The sequence below is a fragment of the Microcaecilia unicolor genome, chromosome 9, assembly GCF_901765095.1.
Source record: "Microcaecilia unicolor chromosome 9, aMicUni1.1, whole genome shotgun sequence".
NCBI classification, from domain to species: Eukaryota; Metazoa; Chordata; class Amphibia; order Gymnophiona; family Siphonopidae; genus Microcaecilia; species Microcaecilia unicolor.
This window is the reverse complement of record NC_044039.1, coordinates 87883454-87900409: the sequence shown is the minus strand read 5'-3', so window position 1 is coordinate 87900409 and position 16956 is coordinate 87883454. Positions and strand designations below refer to the sequence as shown.

Genomic DNA, 16956 nt, shown 5'->3' with positions numbered 1-16956 from the left:
AGCACGTCCCCTGGCAGTAATTTTGCATTTGGCGCATGCCCCTACCACTGGGACAAGTTTTTTATTTTTTATTTCCTACCATTCGTAGCTTTAAATCGGCAGTTGGCACTCACTGACCAGTCACCACATGTGTAGCACATGAGCTCTTAACGCTAGACCAATGGGTGGTGTTAAGGGCTCAGACCTTAAATAAGCACATGCTGGTTTCAATTTTACCGCAGGCCCTTTTCCTGGCACACTGAAAAAAAGCCCTTTTTCCCAGTGCACTATGAATGCTGGCTCCTCCCACGACCAAATGGCTTGGATTTGGTCGTTTCTGAGATGAGCGTCCTCGCTTTCCATTATTGCTGAAAATCAGAAACGACCAAGTCCTGGGGACGACCATCTCTAAAGTCGACCTAAATTTGCTGATTTGGGCGTCCCCGACCATATTATCAAAATGAAAGATGGCTGCCCATCTTGTTTTGATAATACGGGTTTCCCCGCCCCTTGCTGGAGCCGTCCTGCAAGGACATCCCCAGGAAAACTTGGGCGTCCCTTTCGATTATGCCCCTCTATATTTTGCCTCTTTGTGTCACTTTCTTGCATTAATTTTATTCTATATGTTTTGATGTTATGTTTTAAAATAGAAGTGATATGACTTATTGTATGTTCATAAATTGTAAGCATTGCTAACAATATGACTGTATTGGTCATTTGATTTTGTTTTTTCATGTCAGCTACCAGACTCCACATTCTGTATGTTTTTATTTATTTTATTACGGCTTTATTGTTTGCTGTTGATATTAGAAACAAATATATCTTTATTCTAATTCATTTCTATATTTATTCATATGTTTATAAGTAAATTATACGACTCCTGATGCAGGTATCTCCACGCACGCCACAACACAGTTTCATGTTGAGTCTTTTGATGAGTTGGGTTTTTTTAAAGTTAATAAACTGTTTCTACATCTTCTAGCTTCACATTTGGTTTTGTGGAAGGCCTACTGTCTGTCCGTACTCTATTTTGGAGAGGATAGACAGACATGACTGGATGCTTAGATAATTCTTGAGATGCTAGGAGAAGATATGTCTTACTGGGATAGAAATAGCAGATCTTTTGTCATGACTGTGGCTGTGCCCCATGTCCAGATTCTTTTTTTTTTTCCAGTAATCTTGCTCTGTGACATCTGCATATTGCCTTTTACCTGCATGGCTGCTTCTGCTGTCGAAGTTCCTACATCTATGCCTTGCTCTGGTGTTCCTGCAGCACAGCCTCATTCCTAGTTGTGACATCATCAGAAAACTCCTTTATAAAGGACCTTGGAACTTTCATGCAGGGCCTTTGCAACAGGTCTCTTTACCCTTTATTTGCTGTAGTGTTGTTCTTTGAATCTGTATGAACTGCTCTTCCTGTTAGCTGTGCCTCCAGGCACAGCCCTGAGCTGTTTCTGTGTGTGGTTCCTGTTTAAATCTGTGTGAATTACTCTCCTGTTAACTCTTCCGTTTAGGCTGTGTAGCACAGCCCTGAGCTGTTTCTGTGTGTGTCTGTGGTTCTTATTTGAACCTGTGTGAATTTACTCTTCTGTTAGCTATGCTTTATGGCACAGTCCTGAGCTGTTTCTGTGTTTGGTTCTTGTTTCAACTTGTATGAATTGTTCTCCTGTTAGCACTTCCGTTTAGGCTGTGTGACACAGCCTTGAGCTGCCTCTTTGTGTGGATTCCCCTTTACCCTTTGCTTTCCGTATCTGATGTTTGAATATGAATGAGCTGCTCTTCCGTTTAGGCTCTGTGGCACAGCCTTGAGTTGCCTCTTTGTGTGGATTCCCCTTTACCCTTTGCTTGCTGTATCTGATGTTTGAATATTGTAACAAGGCCGCAAAGGTCCCTCTGGTAATGCTGGCAGGCTTCAGTCCTCTTCCCTCCTTTCCAATTGCTGCTAACAACTGTGTCACCACTTCAGCTTCTCCATCCGACAGTCAACCCACAAAATCTCTCAAGACAGCACAGCTTTTAGTACCAAAACTGTTTATTCCTTTTTCTTTTCCCCTTCTCTCTCCCTGAATATCCCAGGTTCAAAAATCAGTCCCAAACAGGCAGCAGTTCCATTCACTGCAAAAAGAAAAAATCAAAAGCCCCAAACTTCCTCTCTTTTCAAACCCTCCCTCAAAAAGTCCATGCCTCCTGGCTTTCCGTTTTAAAGTCTCTCCTATTAGGTGGTTGCAGGTTGGCAGTTCACCTCCCGCTACACAGCAACTCAACTCCTGTGACCACCCGCTGCCTTCAATCCCTGCAACCTTGCACTAGTGTATAATTACAGTCCATCTGTTCCTCCAAACCTGGTGTGCTGGAACACCCTGACTCTCCTTCCTCCAAGCACTCCATTAACTCTGCTTCTCTGGCAGTTTGTTGGTTTGATCTCTCTCCTTCCTCCCAGGTGGGAGGAATCTTATACTGATTTTTAACCCAAGGAAATTGAGCTTTTTCATCACTGCTCCCTCTTCTGGCCCTTGTCTGCCATAGCAGCTGCTCTTTCCAGTCTTTACCTCCCTCCATTCCATGTGGAGTCCCTAACAGGTTTTTGATCCTACCACCCTGATTCCTTCTCTCAGGGTCTTGTGGGGGATGTAGTCCTGACCCATACCTTATCCTAACCTGCTTAGACTCCCTAGCCTCCTTACAATATGAGTGAGCTGCCTCTTTGTGTGGTTTCCCCTTTACCCTTTGCTTGCTGTATCTGATGTTTTAATATGAGTGAGCTGCTCTTCTGGTTGGGCTGTGTGACACAGCCCTGAACTGCCTCTTTGTGCGTTTTCCCCTTTACCCTTTGCTCGCTGTATCTGATGTTTGAATCTGAGTGAGAGGCTCTTCCGTTTAGCTGTGGTTTCTAGCACAGCCCTGAGCTATCTCGCTGTGTGGTTGCTGTTTGAGTCTGTGTTTGAGCTACTCTTTTGTTTGACTGTGTGCTGGGCACAATGTGTACTGTCTCTTTGTGTGGGTTTGCCTTTTACCCTTCTATTACTGTTTGTGCCTGTGTATAGGACCTTTTGTTGAGGCTGTTTTCGGCACAGCGTGCGCTACCTGGTTAGTATTTTCTTAGAGAATCTTGTTTTGTTCCTTTTCCCTTTCTTCCTGTTTGTTTGGGTTCCAGTTCGGCCTTGCAGCCCATATGAGTGTTGTTCCTGCTATAGTCAAACTCTGTTCCTGGTTCCTGCTACAGCCAGGCTCTGTTCCTACCTTGTCTTTAGTTTGCACTGCTTGTGTCCTGCTGTGTCTTGTGCTGTGTCTTTCCATGTCTTGTGCCTTGTTTTCTGTTGCTCTTTCTCATGTCTGGATCCAGTTCTTGGTCTGCCTTGTCTTGTCTGGATTCAGCGTCTGGCTCGCCACTGCTTTGTGCCCTGTGTCATCGCAGAGGACTTGTCTGGCTGCAATCCAAGGGCTCACCATCCCTGAATCCGTGACAGGTCATGGCTGGTGAAAATCACCTGTTCAGGGCTAACTGGTCATTTTCAGTGGCACATAACCAGTTGCTGAAAATGTCCACTTAGCATCTATGTCAAAACTGGCTATTTTGGCTGTGTTCTGAGTCTGCATTTGGCCAGTTAAGTGCCAATATTCAGTACTGAACTGGCCAAGGTAACCACATAAATAGGACTGCATAAAAGTCAGACTTATACTATGTTAACTATATACTATGCAAAGTCAGACTTATACTATGCATTAGCTGCTTTTGCAAACCCAGAAATTCAATGCTGAAGCCTGGGCATGGCCAGGCATTGAATTTCCAGGCATAACACCCCTAGATGTCTAAGATCGCAAAAATAACTAGTTAAGTTTTGGTACATAACTGGATATGTGGGGGAACATAATTGGTTATCTTTGCGATCTTACAAACATAACCGGTTTTATTCCCGATGCTGTCACAGTGACCTGATAACTTTGCCAGGTTGGCATTTTGGGAGCAAAAAAAACATTTGGGGATTAAGGAGGCAACCTTCCCTAATCCCTCCAGTGGAGTGCTACTCAATAGCAGCTGGTCAAAAATTCCTATAAGTGCTTGGGAGCACATGTAACTCCCGACATTGATCTTTTAGGACACTGACACAAAAAACAGCGAAGTGGATGATGAAAGGGTAAAAATTCTTTATTCAGTCTTCCAAACACTCAATGTGGACTGTCATGAGTCAAACAATAGCTCGCTTAACTAACGCTGTAATGCAATCACATATACTGCCTCAAGGCAATCCTCAAATTCACACTGATGGAAAGTCTGTAAGCAAGGTTCAACGCAGTAAGACTTGCAGCTTACAAACCATCAGATAAATGCCTCAAACAGAAATTCACTGGCATCCAATCTCCCTCCAAAAGCCCCTTTCCCATTTACACACACTTGCATATCCCAGGCTTTGCAAAATGCGGACTTAGATGTTTATGCAAGATAAACTTTTAAGTGCTGATTTATGCATAAGAACATAAGAATAGACATAAGTACATAAGTAATGCCATACTGGGAAAAGACCAAGGGTCCATCGAGCCCAGCATCCTGTCCACGACAACGGCCAATCCAGGCCAAGGGCACCTGGCAAGCTTCCCAAACGTACAAACATTCTATACATGTTGTTCCTGGAATTGTGGATTTTTCCCATTTAGTAGTGGTTTATGGGCTTGTCCTTTAGGAAACCGTCCAACCCCTTTTTAAACTCTGCTAAGCTAACCGCCTTTACCACTTTCTCCGGCAACGAATTCCAGAGTTTAATTACACGTTGGGTGAAGAAAAATTTTCTCCGATTTGTTTTAAATTTTACTACACTGTAGTTTCATCGCATGCCCCCTAGTATTTTTGGAAAGCGTGAACAGACACTTCACATCCACCTGTTCCACTCCACTCATTATTTTATATACCTCTATCATGTCTCCCCTCAGCAGTCTCTTCTCCAAGCTGAATAGCCCTAACCTCCTTAATCTTTCTTCATAGGGAAGTCGTCCCATCCCCGCTATCATTTTAGTCGCCCTTCTCTGCACCTTTTCCAATTCTATTATATCTTTCTTGAGATGCGGCGACCAGAATTGAACACAATACTCAAGGTGCGGTCACACCATGGAGCGATACAACGGCATTATAACATCCTCACACCTGTTTTCCATACCTTTACTAATAATACCCAACATTCTATTCGCTTTCCTAGCCGCAGCAGCACACTGAGCAGAAGGTTTCAGTGTATTATCGACGACGACACCCAGATCCCTTTCTTGGTCCGTAACCCCTAACGTGGAACCTTGCATGACGTAGCTATAATTCGGGTTCTTTTTTCCCACATGCATCACCTTGCACTTGCTCACATTAAACGTCATCTGCCATTTAGCCACCCAGTCTCCCAGTCTTGTAAGGTCCTCTTGTAATTTTTCACAATCCTGTCGCGATTTAACAACTTTGAATAACTTTGTGTCATCAGCAAATGTAATTACCTCGCTAGTTACTCCCATCTCTAAATCATTTATAAATATATTAAAAAGCAGCGGTCCTAGCACAGACCCCTGAGGAACCCCACTAACTACCCTTCTCCATTGTGAATACTGCCCATTTAACCCCACTCTCTGTTTCTTATCCTTCAACCAGTTTTTAATCCACAATAGGACATTTCCTCCTATCCCATGACCCTCCAATTTCCTCTGTAGCCTTTCATGAGGTACCTTGTCAAACGCCTTTTGGAAATCCAGATACACAGTATCAACTGGATCCCCTTTGTCCACATGTTTGTTTACTCCTTCAAAGAATTGAAGTAAATTGGTCAGGCAAGATTTCCCCACACAAAAGCCGTGCTGACTCAGTCTCAGTAATCCATGTCCTCGGATGTGCTCTGTAATTTTGTTTTTAATAATAGCCTCTACCATTTTCCCCAACACTGACGTCAGACTCACCGGTCTATAATTTCCCGGATCTCCCCTGGAGCCTTTTTTAAAAATCGGTGTTACATTGGCCACCCTCCAATCTTCCGGTACATAATGGGTCAGACCAATGGTCCATCTAGCCCAGTATCCTGCTTCCAACTGTGGCCAATCCAGGTCACAAGTATCTGGCAGAAACTCAATTAGTAGCAAAGTTCCATGCTACCAGTCCCAGTGCAAGCAGTAGCTTCCCCAATGTCCATCTCAGTAGCAGACTTTGGACTTTTCCTCCAAGAACTTGTCCAAACCTTTTTTAAACCTAGAGGTACTAACTGCGTTACCACATCCTCCAGCAGTGAGTTCCAGAGCTTATATATTCTTTGAATGAAAAAATATGTCCTCCTATTTGTTTTAAAAGTATTTCCATGTAATTTGAGTGTCCCCTGGTCTTTGTACATTTTGAAAGAGTGAAAAATAGATTCACTTTTACCCATTCTACATCACTCAGGATTTTATAGACCTTAATCATATCCCCCCCTCAGCTATCTCTTTTCCAAGTTGAAGAGCCCTAACCTATTTAGACTTTCCTCATACGAGAGGAATTCCATCCCTTCTACCATTTTGGTCACTCTTCTTTTAACCTTTTCTAATTCTGCTATGTCTTTTTTGACATATGACGACCAAGACTGAACACAATACTCAAGATGAGGTCACACCATGGAGCAATACAGAGGCTTTATAATATTCTTGGTCTTATTTAACAACTTAACTTATGAACAACTTAAAAATCTAAAGGTGGACAAAGCCGTGGGACCGGACGGGATCCACCCCAGGATATTGAGGGAGCTCAGAGAGGTTCTGGCGGGTCCTCTTAAAGATTTGTTTAATAAATCCTTAGAGACAGGAGAGGTTCCGTGGCAGTGGAAAATGGCGGATGTGGTTCCTCTTCACAAAAGTGATGATAGGGAAGAAGCTGGAAACTACAAGCCGGTAAGCCTCACATCGGTTATTGGAAAAGTAATGGAAGCGATGCTGAAGGAAAGGATAGTAAATTTCCTGGAAGACAATAAGTTGCAAGATCCCAGACAACATGGTTTTACCAAAGGGAAATTGTGCCAAACAAATCTCATTGAATTCTTTGACTGGGTGACCAGAGAACTGAATCATGGACGTGCTATGGACGTAATCTACTTAGATTTCAGCAAAGCTTTTGACACAGTTCCCCACAGGAGGCTCTTAAATAAACCTGATGGGCTGAAAACAGGACCCAATGTGGTAAACTGGATTAGGAACTGGTTGACGGACAGACCCCAGAGGGTGGTCGTAAATGGAATTCGCTCGGAGGGAAAGGTGAGTAGTGGAGTGCCTCAGGGATCGGTGCTGGGGCCAATTCTGTTCAATATATTTGTGAGTGACATTGCTGAAGGGTTAGACGGTAAAGTTTGCCTTTTTGCAGATGATACTAAAATTTGTAACATAGTGGACACCCGGAAGGGAGTGGAAAACATGAAAAAGGACCTACGGAAGCTAGAAGAAAGGTCTAAGGTTTGGCAATTAAAATTCAATGCAAAGTGATGCACTTAGGGTATAGAAATCCACGGGAGACGTATATGTTAAGCAGGGAGAGTCTGATATGTACGGACGGGGAGAGGGATCTTGGGGTGATAGTAGCTGAGGATCTGACGGCGATGAAACAGTGTGACAAGGCGGTGGCCGTAGCGAGAAAGTTGCTAGGATGTATAGAGAGAGGTGTGACCAGCAGAAGAAAAGAGGTGTTGATGCCCCTGTACAAGTCGTTGGTGAGGCCACACCTGGAGTATTGTGTTCAGTTTTGGAGGCCGTATCTTGCTAAGGATGCAAAAAGAATTGAAGCGGTGCAAAGAAAAGCTACGAAAATGGTATGGGATTTGTGTTACAAGACATATGAGGAGAGACTTGCTGACCTGAACATGTATACCCTGGAGGAGAGGAGAAACGGGTGATATGATACAGACGTTCAAATATTTGAAAGGTATAAATCCGCAAACGAACCTTTTCCATAGATGGGAAGGCGGTAAAACAAGAGGACATGATAGATAGATAGATAGATAGATAGATAGATAGATAGATAGATAATATAAGGGAAATGGACAATGAGAACAAGTAAGATAAATAAGTACAAATGTTCAGTAAAATAATTACTTTGATTCTTACCTTATTCGAAGGGGCTCCACTCTCCACAAGGACCGTGCTCGTACACAAGCCCCTCCTGCTTCATAAGAAACTTTCCTAAAGACAAAAAGCAAAGGTCATGCTTAGAAATATGGATCAGTGCTGAACAAAAGATGCTGCTTTCGAGGCCTTAATTCAGAGACTGCCCTAGTGATTGCTAACCTTAAGCATGACTCAGAATTCCAGTCTCTAGCATTGCTTTTTTAATGCATCTTTTGCCTGACAGATTTCTCCAGGATTAATTATAGAGGTTTTGGGGCCATGAGACTTTTTATCTCTCTCCCACTTCCACCCATTCAAGCCCTTGAAGTGACAATCCTTGACCAGAAGTCACAGACAGCAGTGTCTGTTCTGAAACCCAGTAAATGCAAGTCTTGACTGTGGTTATTAGGAATTATTATTGTATAATTACTGAGACTACCTCCTCCCAGGAGAACTTCTCTGCAGCATCCTTAACCTCGGCTGCCCACAAACATGAGCCAGTAGTAGTGCGCACATTCAGTTCATTAAATTACCTTTAAAAATACAGCTGGTACTAAATTATTTTAATGCTCATTAACCTACAAAGTAACACAAGTTTAGTATTTTAACATGCTAAACGTTCTAATAAATATATTTGAAAAACCTTTGTGGAAACTACATTCAACAGTCATTAAAACTGATCAAACTGCTGCCTTCTATAGTAAATCTTATACAGTGGGGGAAATAAGTATTTGATCCCTTGCTGATTTTGTAAGTTTGCCCACTGACAAAGACATGAGCAGCCCATAATTGAAGGGTAGGTTATTGGTAACAGTGAGAGATAGCACATCACAAATTAAATCCGGAAAATCACATTGTGGAAAGTATATGAATTTATTTGCATTCTGCAGAGGGAAATAAGTATTTGATCCCCCACCAACCAGTAAGAGATCTGGCCCCTACAGACCAGGTAGATGCTCCAAATCAACTCGTTACCTGCATGACAGACAGCTGTCGGCAATGGTCACCTGTATGAAAGACACCTGTCCACAGACTCAGTGAATCAGTCAGACTCTAACCTCTACAAAATGGCCAAGAGCAAGGAGCTGTCTAAGGATGTCATGGACAAGATCATACACCTGCACAAGGCTGGAATGGGCTACAAAACCATCAGTAAGACGCTGGGCGAGAAGGAGACAACTGTTGGTGCCATAGTAAGAAAATGGAAGAAGTACAAAATGACTGTCAATCGACAAAGATCTGGGGCTCCACGCAAAATCTCACCTCGTGGGGTATCCTTGATCATGAGGAAGGTTAGAAATCAGCCTACAACTACAAGGGGGGAACTTGTCAATGATCTCAAGGCAGCTGGGACCACTGTCACCACGAAAACCATTGGTAACACATTACGACATAACGGATTGCAATCCTGCAGTGCTCGCAAGGTCCCCCTGCTCCGGAAGGCACATGTGACGGCCCGTCTGAAGTTTGCCAGTGAACACCTGGATGATGCCGAGAGTGATTGGGAGAAGGTGCTGTGGTCAGATGAGACAAAAATTGAGCTCTTTGGCATGAACTCAACTCGCCGTGTTTGGAGGAAGAGAAATGCTGCCTATGACCCAAAGAACACCGTCCCCACTGTCAAGCATGGAGGTGGAAATGTTATGTTTTGGGGGTATTTCTCTGCTAAGGGCACAGGACTACTTCACCGCATCAATGGGAGAATGGATGGGGCCATGTACCGTACAATTCTGAGTGACAACCTCCTTCCCTCCGCCAGGGCCTTAAATATGGGTCGTGGCTTGGTCTTCCAGCACGACAATGACCCAATACATACAGCCAAGGCAACAAAGGAGTGGCTCAGGAAGAAGCACATTAGGGTCATGGAGTGGCCTAGCCAGTCACCAGACCTTAATCCCATTGAAAACTTATGGAGGGAGCTGAAGCTGCGAGTTGCCAAGCGACAGCCCAGAACTCTTAATGATTTAGAGATGATCTGCAAAGAGGAGTGGACCAAAATTCCTCCTGACATGTGTGCAAACCTCATCATCAACTACAGAAGACGTCTGACCGCTGTGCTTGCCAACAAGGGTTTTGCCACCAAGTATTAGGTCTTGTTTGCCAGAGGGATTAAATACTTATTTCCCTCTGCAGAATGCAAATAAATTCATATACTTTCCACAATGTGATTTTCCGGATTTAATTTGTGATGTGCTATCTCTCACTGTTACCAATAACCTACCCTTCAATTATGGGCTGCTCATGTCTTTGTCAGTGGGCAAACTTACAAAATCAGCAAGGGATCAAATACTTATTTCCCCCACTGTATGAGGCCCAAAAATTCATAGCTCCACACACACATTCTCCTACAAAAGAAGTCAATGATTGCAGCAGATGTTTCATCATTGCTCTAATGCAAAATCTTTACTTATATTTGTAATCTTTTGTAGATCCTTTTTCTCAATTGCAGATTTTAAAAAATCAGAAAAGGTTCTCAAAATTCACCCCAAAATGTCAAAGTACAACAAAGGGAAAATGAAAGCTATTCCATTGCTTAGCAGTGTTAAAGAGTTCTTATTTATACGTTTATCATTTATTGATTTGATATTCCGCTTCTTTCATGCATGAGTCTAGGCAGTTTACATAATTACAAAAATTACAAAGTACAGAAATAGAATGTCATAATTTGATAGGACAGAGAACATACATACACACACTTATCAGATGTAATCAAGATCTGTAACAGAGATTGTCACCCACTGTCCCATACCCATACATCTTGAGTGCAGGATCAGCGATTATCAAACGCCATCTGAAATAAATCAGATCTTTAAAATTATGAATGAATGACTCTTAAATTTGATAACTTCAGAACTTCATGGCTTCTGTATTCAAATAGGAAGGCAGTGAATGCATAACTCATGTATCCATATATTTCAGTTATTGCATGGATAAAATTTGGCATGCTCACTGCTTATGCGTATATTCAGTGGCAGTTGGCTTGACATAGTGGCCACTGTGCTGAAACCCACTTGAAGTAATAAGAATTACTCATATTTATTGAATAAATGGATATAAGCATATTTGTTATTGGGTTGGAAAGCATTAATAGAGCAATGGTGGCTCTTTCTCCTGCATGTTCCAAATATATTGTTTATGCCAGACATGATATATAAAAGAAAATATTTGAAGACATTTCTTTTTTCACAATCCCCCTAATTCTATATATAGCGCTCAAAATCATGAGCGCAAATTTTGGGCATGCACCCAAATTGTATATGTAATTTAATTGCTTATCCAATTAACACCAATAATTAGGTGCTAACAATCAATCAGTATTCATTGGCAATAATTGGTATTTATGTGCACATCTTTATAGTCATTATTCTATAAAGATGCCCGGGGGGGGGGGTCTGATTGCGACATGTATGCAGCTGATGACGCCAGTGACTGAGGGGAAGTGGTCTATGGCATGGAACTGAGCCGTGTTGTTCTGGACGGTAGTGGAGAAGGTAATATAACGTGAGGTGTGGATGAGGAAGGCATCAAAGAACTGGGCAAGACAGTTGGAGATGGCGGGCTGGGTGAGGCCTGCATTGACTGCTAGTATGGAAAAAAATTCTACTTTAGAAATATATATTAGGCTAGAATCTAGTAGGGATGACCACTTTCTGGATGTGTTAATTATGAGATATTAAATGAGGAAGTATGCGAAGAGTATCAGGAATGCCCACTTATAAGGGGACAGGATTATCCATGAGGTGATTATTTTAATACATTGGGAACTTATGAATCTCCTAATCCAATTTGGTATTTTTCTGAAGGACTCGAAGCATTAGCAGTGTGTTCTTTTGTGTATGGTAATAAGGCCTACAATACCTCCAAATTGGGGTGGAATATGTTATTTGAGTTATTTACTTCCTCCCATATGCCCTCATCAGGAATTCCATAGCCTGGCACCAGGAGCCACCCCTCCTCCTTCTACCCGGATTCAGATGCAACGGGATGTGGAAGAAGCATGTAAGCTGATTGACACCACAAAGCCTCTGAAAGGGATTTGGTCATCAGAGACTTTACTAGCTCTTATACCCTTTGGAGCAGTGCATGGAGGAGCCCTACATAGGCTGCAAGCAACTGTGGAGATCCTAGGTAATGAACTGTCTAAGCAGAAGAAGCTAAGCAGACTAGGAAAATGGTCCTGCAGAACAGAATGGCACTGGACTATCTGTTAGCAGCTCAAGAGGGAGTTTATGGTATGCTGAATGACTCTAAATGCTGTGTGTACATTGATGACAACTGCCAGGAGTTGAAGAACTCTGCACAGTATATTCACAGGTTGGTCCACATTCTGAAGAGTGACTCGTCTGGAGGATGGGATTGGTCCTGGTTGTTTGGCTGCATACCTGATATGGGCTCATGAGGAAGAAAAATAATTCAAATACTGGTAATAATAATTAAAAATATAGAAACTTGATGGCAGATAATGACCAAATGGCCCATCTAGTCTACCCATCCTCAGTATTCACTAACTCTTCCTTTCCCTAAGGGATCCCACATGCCTGTCTCGCGCATTCTTAAATTCTGACACAGTCCTCGTCTCCATGACCTCCACCAGGAGGCTGTTCCAGTTCTAATTGGTATTATGCTTTGCTGCTGTTGCCAGTGTTTCTCTGTCCTTATAGGTAGGTGTATGGCCAGAGCCACAGTACCTCAAATATATGCTGCAGTTCAGTCCCATAATATGATGTTACCAGAACTAGCTGTTGATGCTAAATTTCAGAGGTTAGCAAAGTTAATAGGTCCATAAGTGGTCCACAACTAGTGAAAGTATGGACCAGATGGAGGAGACTGTGGAAACAAAATTCTACTTCAGAAATATATTTTAATATTAAGCTAAACTCTAGTATGGATGATCACTTTCTGAATGTGTATTACCTCACTGTTTAAATATGAATAGCAGGGTATGCTGTTAGGTGACCCAGAGACATTTAAGAAAAGAAAAATATTGAAAGTCATTTGTATCTTGATTTAGGGAGCAATTTATGACTCCATTATATAATGGATAATCTGATGGTCAAGGGGTGAAGGAGACTTATCAGGCGATAAACCATATAAGTACATAAGTAATGCCATACTGGGAAAAGACCAAGGGTACGTTGAGCCCAGCATCTTTTCCACGACAGCAGCCAATCCAGGCCAAGGGCACCTGGCAAGCTTCCCAAATGTACAAACATTCTATACATGTTATTCCTGGAATTGTGGATTTTTCCCAAGTCCATTTAGTAGCGGTTTATGGACTTGTCCTTTAGGAAACCGTCCAACCCCTTTTTAAACTCTGCTAAGCTAACCGCCTTCACCACTTTCTCCGGCAACAAATTCCAGAGTTTAATTATACGTTGGGTGAAGAAACATTTTCTCCGATTTGTTTTAAATTTACTACACTGTAGTTTCATCGCATGCCCCCTAGTCCTAATATTTTTGGAAAGCGTGAACAGATGCTTCACATCCACCTGTTCCACTCACTCCACTCATTATTTTGTATACCTCTATCATGTCTCCCCTCAGCCGTCTCTTCTCCAAGCTGAATAGCCCTAGCCTCCTTAATCTTTCTTCATAGGGAAGTCGTCCCATCCCCGCTAACATTTTAGTCGCCCTTCTCTGCACCTTTTCCAATTCTACTATATCTTTCTTGAGATGCGGCGACCAGAATTGAACACAATACTCAAGGTGTGGTCGCACCATGGAGCGATACAACGGCATTATAACATCCTCACACCTGTTTTCCATACCTTTCCTAATAATACCCAACATTCTATTCATTTTCCTAGCCGCAGCAGCACACTGAGCAGAAGGTTTCAGTGTATTATCGACGACGACACCCAGATCCCTTTCTTGGTCTGTAACTCCTAACGTGGAACCTTGCATGGCGTAGCTATAATTCGGGTTCTTTTTTCCCACATGCATCACCTTGCACTTGCTCACATTAAACGTCATCTGCCATTTAGCCGCTCAGTCTCCCAGTCTCGTAAGGTCCTCTTGTAATTTTTCACAATCCTGTCACGATTTAACAACTTTGAATAACTTTGTGTCATCAGCAAATTTAATTACCTCGCTAGTTACTCCCATCTCTAAATCATTTATAAATATATTAAAAAGCAGCGGTCCTAGCACAGACCCCTGAGGAACCCCACTAACTACCCTTCTCCATTGAGAATACTGACCATTTAACCCTCCTGGGGAACTGAGGAACTGAGTTCGATTCCCGGCACAGGCAGCTCCTTGTGACTCTGGGCAAGTCGCTTAACCCTCCATTGCCTGCCACATAGAGCCTGCCATGAGTGGGAAAGCGTGGGGTACAAATGTAACAAAAAAAATAAAAACAAATAAAAATACTCTGTTTCCTATCCTTCAACCAGTTTTTAATCCACAATAGGACATTTCCTCCTATCCCATGACCCTCCAATTTCCTCTGTAGCCTTTCATGAGGTACCTTGTCAAACGCCTTTTGGAAAATCCAGATACACAATATCAACCGGTTCTCCTTTGTCCACATGTTTGTTTACTCCTTCAAACAATTGAAGTAAATTGGTCAGGCAAGATTTCCCCACACAAAAGCAGTGCAGACTCGGTCTCAGTAATCCATGTCCTCGGATGTGCTCTGTAATTTTGTGTTTAATAATAGCCTCTACCATTTTCCCCGGCACTGACGTCAGACTCACCGGTCTATAATTTCCCAGATCTCCCCTGGAGCCTTTTTTTTTTTAAATCGGTGTTACATTGGCCACCCTCCAATCTTCCGGTACCACGCTCGATTTTAAGGATAAGTTGCATATCACTAGCAGTAGCTCTGCAAGCTCATTTTTCAGTTCTATCAGTACTCTAGGATGAATACCATCCGGTCCAGGAGATTTGCTACTCTTCAGTTTGCTGAACTGCCCCATTACGTCCTCCAGGTTTACCGTGAAGTCAGTAAGTTTCTCCGACTCGTCCGCTTGAAATACCATTTCCGACACCGGTATCCCACCCAAATCTTCCTTGGTGAAGACCGAAGCAAAGAATTCATTCAGTCTCTCTGCTACGTCTTTGTCTTCCTTGATCGTCCCTTTTACCTCACGGTCATCCAACGGCCCAACCAATTCTTTTGCTGGCTTCCTGCTTTTAGTATACCGAAAAAAAATTTTACTATGTTTTTTTGGCTCTAATGCTATCTTTTTTTCGTAATCCCTCTTGGCCTTCTTTATCTGCGCCTTGCATTTGCATTGACACTCCTTATGCTGTTTCTTGTTGTTTTCAGACAGTTCCTTCTTCCATTTTCTGAAGGCGTTTCTTTTAGCCCTAATAGCTTCCTTCACCTCACTTTTCAACCAGGCCGGCTGTCTTTTGGACTTCCGTCTTTCTTTTCTAATTCGCGGAATATGTATGGCCTGGGCCTCCAGGATGGTATATTTGAACAGCGTCCACGCCTGTTGTACAGTTTTTAATCTCTCAGTTGCCCCCCTAAGTTTTTTTTTTTTTTTTTTTTTTTTTTTTTTTACCGTTCTTCTCATTTTATCATAGTCTCCTTTTTTAAAGTTAAACGCTAACGTATTTGACTTTCTGTGCACAGTTACTTCAAGGTCGATATCAAAACTGATCATATTATGATCACTGTTATCAAGCGGCCCCAGTACCATAACGTCCCTCACCAGATCATGCACTCCACTAAGGACCAAGTCTAGAATTTTTCCTTCTCTCGTCGGCTCCTGCACCAGCTGCTCCATAAAGCTGTCCTTGATTTCATCAAGGAATTGTATCTCTGTAGCGTGTCCCGATGTTACATTTACCCAATCTATATTTGGATAATTGAAGTCACCCATTATTATCACATTGCCCATTTTGTTCGCGTCTCTGATTTTCTTTTATCATTTCTGCGTCTACCTGCTTGTCCTTTAGCAAACTAACCTATGCTCCTATAATAATGAATCTTTTTATGTATTCTTTTGATCCTTTTGTGTTCAGGATGCCAAATTCCCTATATAAGGAGCTGACCTTTGTCCAGAATTTAGAACATACCTTGTCTGCCATTAAGATTTGTTATATCCTCGTATATCGATACATAAAAATAAACAATTGTTATATTTGAATGCAGATTAATATTACTATATTTACAGGTCTACAGGAAGGTTGAGGGAGGCAGTGACTTTAAGGTGGACTGGCACTTGATTGCTCCTGTGACATGTAGCTGGTCACAGAGTTGCTGTATAGCACCACTATCAAAGCGGTACCTAGTAAGGCATTGCTGGTCAGTAGGTCCATGAAGCGGGTTCTGGGCCTAAATCTTCTGGGCTTGAGGAATCTCCTCCTGGGCCTCCCCTCCAAACTCTCATCCACATCCAGCAAAGCATCAGCCATAATAACATTCATAAGTACATAAGTAAGTACATAAGTATTGCCATACTGGGAAACACCAAAGGTCCATCAAGCCCAGCATCCTGTTTCCAACAGTGGCCAATCCACGTCACAAATACCTGGCAAGATCCCAAAAAAGTACAAAACATTCTATACTGCTTATCCCAGAAATAGTGAATTTTCCCCAAGTCCATTTAATAATGGTTATGGACTTTTTCTTTAGGAAGCCGTCCAAACCATTTTAAAACTCCGCTAATCTAACCGCCTTTACCACATTCTCTGGCAATGAATTCCAGAGTGCATTTATGATTGATGTGCAGGTGTCCCACCACCACAGGTGCAATCCACTAAGCCCAGTAACACCACTATGCACTTCTCCATCTACTGCACTCAGTGAGACCCATCACCAGCACTCACTCTCCCAGCACCAGCAAACAGTCCTCACACAAAGAGCAGCAACACAAAGCACTGTGACAAACTGGAAGTGGACAAACAGAGCAACAGTGAGAGACAGAAGACAAGCAGGTA

General features: G+C 42.5%; 1 protein-coding gene across 1 annotated transcript in view; it reads right to left on the bottom strand.

The window, feature by feature from the left end:
• The window catches only part of RYR3 (ryanodine receptor 3), a 743078-nt gene that overhangs the window by 603260 nt on the left and 122862 nt on the right, over positions 1 to 16956 (bottom strand). Inside the window, 1 exon segment of the mRNA XM_030213678.1 lies at positions 8062 to 8136. Within this exon segment, the coding sequence (XP_030069538.1) occupies positions 8062 to 8136 (75 nt within the window).